The sequence below is a fragment of the Phytophthora sojae genome (genome assembly GCF_000149755.1).
Source record: "Phytophthora sojae unplaced genomic scaffold PHYSOscaffold_6, whole genome shotgun sequence".
Classification (NCBI taxonomy): Eukaryota; Oomycota; class Peronosporomycetes; order Peronosporales; family Peronosporaceae; genus Phytophthora; species Phytophthora sojae.
In genome coordinates this window covers 3,407,784-3,414,863 of record NW_009258120.1, presented here as the reverse complement: position 1 = coordinate 3,414,863, position 7,080 = coordinate 3,407,784, and the positions used below count along the sequence as shown (strand labels likewise).

Here is a 7,080-nt window from a genome sequence, read left to right as displayed (position 1 = left end):
GTGCATAGTTCGACACGGACTTTGCCTTGCTATGCAGTACAAGCGTGAAAAAGTAATTCTGCCCCACGGCGGAGTTACGAGAATTCTGCTGCTTGGCAAGATTGCGAATGCGGCTTCTTGGCAAGATCGACGCCGTGTGCTAATCCAAACATGTGGCGTTTGTGCAGTTTTTGTATGTATGTTTTGGATGCGCACCTCTGTATGTTTTGCCCGAATTTCTGTATGGCGGGGACCTTTTGTCGGTTCCTACTCTCTACCCGTTCTTATTCGCATTCCACGGCTCAGCTTGGTGAATCACCAATGGTGATGGAACTGTAGTGTCGAGGCCTTGGCAAGCTTCTTGATGTGGACGACACGTGGCGAAGGCGCGGCACGCTGAACGATGATAACCTGCGTACACGGTTGATGCTACTACATACTGCAACCTCAAAGGCTACTTGGCTCTGCTCTGCTTTACTCTGCTCGGCTGTACTCTGCTCGGCTCGGCTCGGCTCGTGTTGGCCCGGCCTTGGCGATTCTACTTTGATTTTGAATGATCTGCTTCATACTAGTATTTGTATGTTCTTTGTTGAAGTTGCACTCAACCAATCGGAGACCAGGAAATCCCAAAGTATCGGATCGAATTGCTGCCTTGACTTTGGTATGATCTAACACTAGCGACAAGCGAGCGCAACGAGAAGCATACTGTCCAGAGGTGTTTGCTTTTTTCTGTTTCTCTGCCTGCTGCCGGGTGCGTATATACAAAACCACAGGCCAACAACTGTGCTGTTACAACACGCACTCGAATGCGCAAAGTCTCACACAAACCTTCGAATTCATTGCATTGCATTGCATTGAAACTCCTTACTCAAACGACCAAAAGGACAACATCCATCATACGCTACGAGGAGAAAATCACAGCAAGACGACTCGAAACCGCGCGCGCGACACAAAGCCCGTTCGTTCACCAAGAGGTGCTCACGGCACCTCGACGAGCTCCCCTAAGAGGGTACACTTGCCTCGCTCATTCCACCGAGCGAAGCTGGCAGTACGTCTTCTGAGACGACGTGGCCCCCACTCCAGCCGTGACCCGAGCAGACGCACTCGCACTGGCGCTGGCCGTAGCACTCGCTGATGCACCACCCGTCGCGGCGGCACCATTTCCGTTCGACACGGACGCCGTGTTCGACGTGCCGTCTCCGTTCGTGACGGAGACCGTCTTGGTCGAGTAGGGGCTGTTGCCGCCGTTCGCATTCGCATTGGCGTTCGCGTTCGCAGTAGACGCGCCATTGGCGCCCCGTCGTAGCAGGGGCGCTGTTCACAACAGTAGCCGGAGCGTTGTTGTAGGCGGGGGCGCCGTTGACAATAGGCGGCGGAGCGTTGTAGACACCGGTCGGCGGGACGCCGTTCGCAGGATAGCCCGCAGGATAGCCGACACCGGGCAAGCCCACACCGACGTGCGCTCCGAGGCCCAGCACGTTGGCACCGACACCAACACCGCCGTTGCCCACACCGACGCCGACACTCGCGAGTCCAGGCACACCGACACTGAGCGCGGGGCCGGCGCCGTATCCGTAGCCGGGTGCGCCATAGCCGACGCCGGGGAGTCCGAGCAAACCCAAGGTCTGGTCCGCCTCTGTCTCGGCGTGGGCACCGGTCGACACGGCGGTGGCGGCAATGCACAGAGCGAAGATCTTGCTGCTGGTGCTGAGGCTGAACATGGCTGTTTGGGTTGAGTAAGTAGAAGTAGTAGGAGAGACTTGGTCCGATAGAACGTTTGGGAGAGCGCTGGCTCTGGCGGAGATCGAGCGGGTTGCTTCGATGGGAGGGAGTAGATTGGAGAATGAACTGAGCGAGTCGGTCTGTCACTCAGCTAGTCATGAGGCTACCGGAGGCAAGGCTAGCTTTGGCCAGCTGGCAAGAAAGCAAGCGCCGACCAGCTGGCTGCCAAGTGACACGGACGCCAACGCCGGCCATCCGTCGGGTCGGTCGGTCGCCCTGCTGCGCCTGGGCTCGCGATTACCAGGATGGATGTGATCCTGTGGGCCGGTGCATGCAGTCACCAGGGTCGCGACCGTCATACAGATGCTGCGCTGGATCGAACGGACTGGTGTTGGCTGGTTGGTTAGACGTGGATATCTACTGCGTAGTGTGCACATTTGAGGGAGAGGTGTGTAGGTTTGCAAGGATCCGGAAGGGCAGGTGGTGTAGACGCTTGACCGTCATTGACATGAAGGACGACCCTTGGCCACAGTCACGACTCATGACCCCATCCGGAGCAGTTGATGTCCATGTTGGTTCCTACGAGGAGCGTGCGTAACTATACAGATTTGTGGTGCAAAATATACAACTCTGGGGAGCAACCATATTGTGGGGGATGAAATATATAACCCTGTCTAGAGTATAATAAGATGGTTCGAAGTATAACGGCCGGCCGGCGGATTTACCCCGGCCTCTTAGCCGGACGGCAAAATTGCGGGGCGGCTGAATTGACTCGGCTTCTTATCCGAGTGACTGGATTGCTAGGACACCGCAGCGATCGGTTGTGCATACACAACTAACTCAAACGCTTATACTGCAAACTCACTGGCTTCTACTTTCTTCTTGTTGCGAGGATGTCTACGTGGATACAGCTCTCTCTTCTTGACAGCGCGGATGACTATGATAGCTACCGTGACCAGCTCATGTGTTGTACCGCCGTTTTTCACAAAGTGGACTTCGATTTCTGCCGCATCTGTGGCGGAAAGCACACGATGATAGAGCGTCGACTGAAGTGCTCAAGCAAAACCTGTATAAGGTTTGGCAAGTGTGGAATTGTGTGGAAGGTATTCCAGTGCAAGGGGCAAGATAAGTGGCGTGTACTTGTGAACTTGAACGGCCACGCGAGAGGAGTGCTCACGTGCAGCGAACAACACACTCCCCTCGTCACTCGCCCTATGAAAGCGTTTATCGCTACGCTACCCAAGATGAGGTTGGACTGTCACCCCGGGTTATCGAGGTCCATCTGAAGAAACAGGTCAACATCCGACCGTCGCGGGGAGGGTGGCCTACGCTTTCTCAGGTTCAGAACGCCCTAAAACGTATCCGAAAAGAACAAGGGCCCAAGAACTCTATCCAAGCAATTCACAGACTGGCCCGATCGCGCTGCTACAAACCCGAGAACCCACCAGAAACGGCATTTGTGTTTGGTGCAAAACTGAACGTCGATGGCATGACTTACGTTGGCTCGGGAGATGACAATGACCCGTTTATTGTCGGCGTGACTTCACTAGCAATATTCGACAGTTGTATTCGCTTCAGTACGGGTGATGCTCGTGTCCTGTTCCATGCTGACGCAACCTTTAAGCTGAGTGATATTGGGTACCCCGTGATAACCTGCGGGTTCACCGACCAAGCCAGGAGATACCAAGTCGGAGCTTTCTTCGTGGTGAGTCGCCGCGCCGAGCATGAGTACACGGAGTGCTTCAGGGCTTTTGTGGAGTTAGTGCGCAGTCTTCGAGGGATTTCTATTCGCTGTGATTTTACAATGAGCGATGCGGAGGATTCTCAGTTTCTCGCACTACAAAATGTACCAACCTTCCAGCACGCCACGAAGTTGATGTGTTTTTTTCATGTCCTGTACAATGTACGGAAACGTACACAGCACCTGCCGCTTGATGATCGGAAGAAGTTGATGATTGCGATCATGGATATGCACTTTTCGCGCAGCCTAACGGAGTACGAGTACTGTCGGGATGTCAGCCTTGCTGAGTGGAAAGAAACCACGCATCTGACGGAGTTCGCAGAGTATTTTGATCAGCAGTGGCTGAAAGGGAGATACTGGAGGTGGCAGGTCTTTCATACTCCGGAGGGGTATGCCACCACCACCAACCCGTGCGAAAATCTCAACGGAGGTCTAAAACACTTTCTTCAGCGGCGTCGCTACGACATGCGTAGACTGCTATTAAAAATTTGTGATTTTGTTGAGTCCATCACTCCTCTACACCCGGTTCCGGCAGACTTCATTCCTCAGCCTACAACGGACTTGTCGAAGGCAGCAGCGGCTTTCTGGAAACATCTCGGCTATTAATCAACGCGACACGAGACGAAAAACGCGTTAGGGTGTTGGAATTCGGGGTAGCTGATGTCACTGAAAGCGGTGATACAGAGGATCAAGTGTTCTTGGCAGTGTTTGATGAATCAGCTGGTGACTGTAGTTCTTCGCGTATTTCTACTTCAGAAAATGTTGAGACTCCAGGGAGCAGACTCTCACTGTTTCTCAGCTTGACGTCTGGTCAGCACGACCGAATGGATCGTGGTTCGGATTCCGAGTCTACCGCGTCTGATGCTAGCGCAACAAGAGATACATTGTGTGACCACTCTGATGAACTATGTGAAGAAGCGGAAGAAGAAGAGCGTGAGAAAGCAACGGATCTCTACATTAAGGTCACAAATTGGTCTTTACGTCGTGCCCATCGTACGAAGATGCCGCACATCGGGTGGTTGGTGGATCTAGATCGCCAACGATGCGAATGCGCGTACTTCAACAAAATGCGGATGTGCTCATGTCGTAGCTGCTCTCAGAAAGCTTCACATTACGTCAACCGCTCGAGACCCGTTGCAACAGCTGAAGAACCGAATTGCAGAATCAAAAAAGAAGAAAAGGGGAAGCTCGAAACAGAAGAAGGTGGTTGCCAAGAAGAAGAGGTCAAGCACGCAGAAACAGCCAAGGTAGAAGGCGTCAAAACAACATCAAGTCTCGGGTACATCGAAGAAACGCGGACGGCCGGCGAATGCAGCTTCCGCTATGACGGTGCAAGATGTACTTATCGAATAAGCCTTGCACCATCGTTTTTTTCAGAATCCACCTTGCTAATTAGCAAAATATATGCAAGTTCATTCATTCCATTGTTAATGGTTTCCGCAATTCAAATATACCAACTGCATCAGTGCTAACAAATTCCCAAAGTATCTGTTGCGGTGTGCGGCTGGGAAGAGCTTGCAGGCAGCCCCTACGTGCTCTTCATCACATGCTGCCTGCACTTCCCGCACGCTTACATCGTATTTCCGGCGCGCTGCCTGGATTCGAGATTCAGAAAAGGCTCGGGATGGTTGGTCATCGTCAGGATCTGGATCGAATTGAGCTGTTCCCAACATCGTTCCTAGAACACACGTAAGTCGTGTACAAACTGCAGCAAAAGCCTCGTCACTCGTTGTTGGGCAATCAGCCTTAGCTAGAGCCACAGCGCTAATGACACTAGATGCCGCTGACTCGAGCACCCCTGCGAGGCTTCCGCGGTTGTATTCAGCGCGGACACGCAATCGATGCTCTTCGCACAGTATTTGGTGGTAATTGCTGCGTGCATTCGCCATGCGAACTACTTTGTCGGCCACATCTGGCGATGTCATATCAGTAGCAGACAACTCCCGTGCGGACTCCAAGACTGACGGCGAGAGTTGAATCGCAGGAGACGACCGCTCTTCTGTCGAGGTAGGTTCTGTGACGAGGGTGGCGGTCGTAGGTTCGAGTTCATGTGTAGCGATCACTTCATTTGCCTCTTGTAAGCTTGGCGGGAGCTCTGCAGCGGGGGTCGCGGTCGTAGGTTCGAGCTCATGTGTAGCGATCACTTGATTTGCATCTTGTAAGCTTGGTGGGAGCTCTGCAGCGGGGGTCTGGAACTCGACGCCTTTCATCTAGTATTCCATCAACCCCTTCTGGAAACGACAGGTCAGGTGTCTCCTGAAGAAGCCGTCGCCGTTTTGGAGAAGGAAGCGCACGCCACTGCTCACGAAGACGGACACCCCCTTTGTTAAGTAGCCACTTCGAATCGCGGACACGACGAGCATCCTCTGACAGTTGTAGTCGCTCCTTAGCGTACGCTCGCGCATAATCGTTGCCGTGGAGGGAAGCATACAACCAGACTGCTTGGTGAAGACGCATCGTCGTAATTGATCGCTTTGTGTGCTGCAAAGGAATGAAAATTCTATGAAACCCATTGTATTAATAGAATACACTGTAAATATTTGTCGATCTGTGAGCTGCAATCAAAAAAAAGAATGAAAACGAGATGGAACTCACTGTATATAAATACGTATTGATACTTAGGGTGCTACCTTGTGTGAGTTAGTCCCGCAGACGGCAACAACTCCCTATAAAAAAACGATGTTCGAACTTGTGACAGCATCGCTGTAAAGGCAATCACTTGACGTACAACGCCACTCTACGCAGAAAAGAGATCCCGTAAATCCAGTCCAAATCATAGGCGCCTAAAGCGACCGAATCGTTTTCCTCATCGTAGACGTACTTCTCACCACAGACAACGTGGATGGCGATACAATGGCTTACTCCCATCAAGTTGAATGCGGCACAAACGTATCCACCTTCCGTTAAATCGATTACACGCAGACGTTGGCCGGCCAGCTTTCCATTCACTCCACCCAGTAAGTTTTTGTCCAGTGCGGACATACTGATCTGTATTACGCCCATTCACAAATCTCACGTAGTGTCGAAGCTCACCGTAGGTTAATCCACTAGGAGAAATAGGCCGACCCCGGTTGGCGCAGTAGGAAATAAAATCTTGAGCCACGCTTGACGAGTTCCAGCCAGTGATCCCTAGTAGCTTCGCAGCGACACCTACAGCATAAAACGGCGCACATACCTTTAGGCGAAGCTCCCACTAAATGGACATGCCCATTCTTGCTGCAGAAGCGGTAGAAGTCTGCCTCGTCGGAAGCTTTCCATGCGTCTACAATACTGCAACCATCGCTAAAACCATCCTTGCGTAACATGAAACCAGGCTCCCAAGTGTCTTCCCACCGATGACCATCCAGTTCGTCACACCACTTAACGCGGTATCGAAAACCTCGACCGACTGCAGTCCTGTCGATGATAGCAAAAGCTTTCCATGTAGTTTTCACGCAGGCCAGGCCCTTCTGCACAGCAGCACTTTTATCAGGTACATGGAATGCAGCACTTGCAGTTTCGCCAGTCGCATGATCACTAAAAGAAGCCACCTCACATGCAGCAGCGGTAGTGGACGGATCGTCGCAACCGTGGACCGTGTTTCTCGCAATTGCGCTCGGCCGATTTCGTACATACGAGGAATCATACTGCTGCCGTTC

At 52.4% G+C, this 7,080-nt stretch overlaps 3 protein-coding genes across 3 annotated transcripts; 1 reads left to right on the top strand and 2 right to left on the bottom strand.

Moving 5' to 3' along the window:
• Positions 1-1,003: 1,003 nt before the first annotated feature.
• On the bottom strand, positions 1,004-1,700 carry PHYSODRAFT_335647 (hypothetical protein; the record flags this gene model as incomplete). Its single annotated transcript, XM_009533094.1, has 2 exons — positions 1,004-1,293; positions 1,370-1,700. The coding sequence occupies 2 exons, from the start codon at positions 1,698-1,700 to the stop codon at positions 1,004-1,006; spliced, it is 621 nt and encodes a 206-aa protein (XP_009531389.1).
• Positions 1,701-3,109: 1,409 nt separating this feature from the next.
• PHYSODRAFT_421690 (hypothetical protein) lies at positions 3,110-3,880 on the top strand (the record flags this gene model as incomplete). Its single annotated transcript, XM_009533093.1, has 1 exon — positions 3,110-3,880. A coding segment is annotated over one exon (771 nt), but the record flags the coding sequence as incomplete, so codon positions are not given.
• Positions 3,881-4,995: 1,115 nt separating this feature from the next.
• On the bottom strand, positions 4,996-5,899 carry PHYSODRAFT_459953 (hypothetical protein; the record flags this gene model as incomplete). Its single annotated transcript, XM_009533092.1, has 2 exons — positions 4,996-5,436; positions 5,639-5,899. Coding segments are annotated over 2 exons (702 nt in total), but the record flags the coding sequence as incomplete, so codon positions are not given.
• Between the last annotated feature and the right edge of the window lie 1,181 nt (positions 5,900-7,080).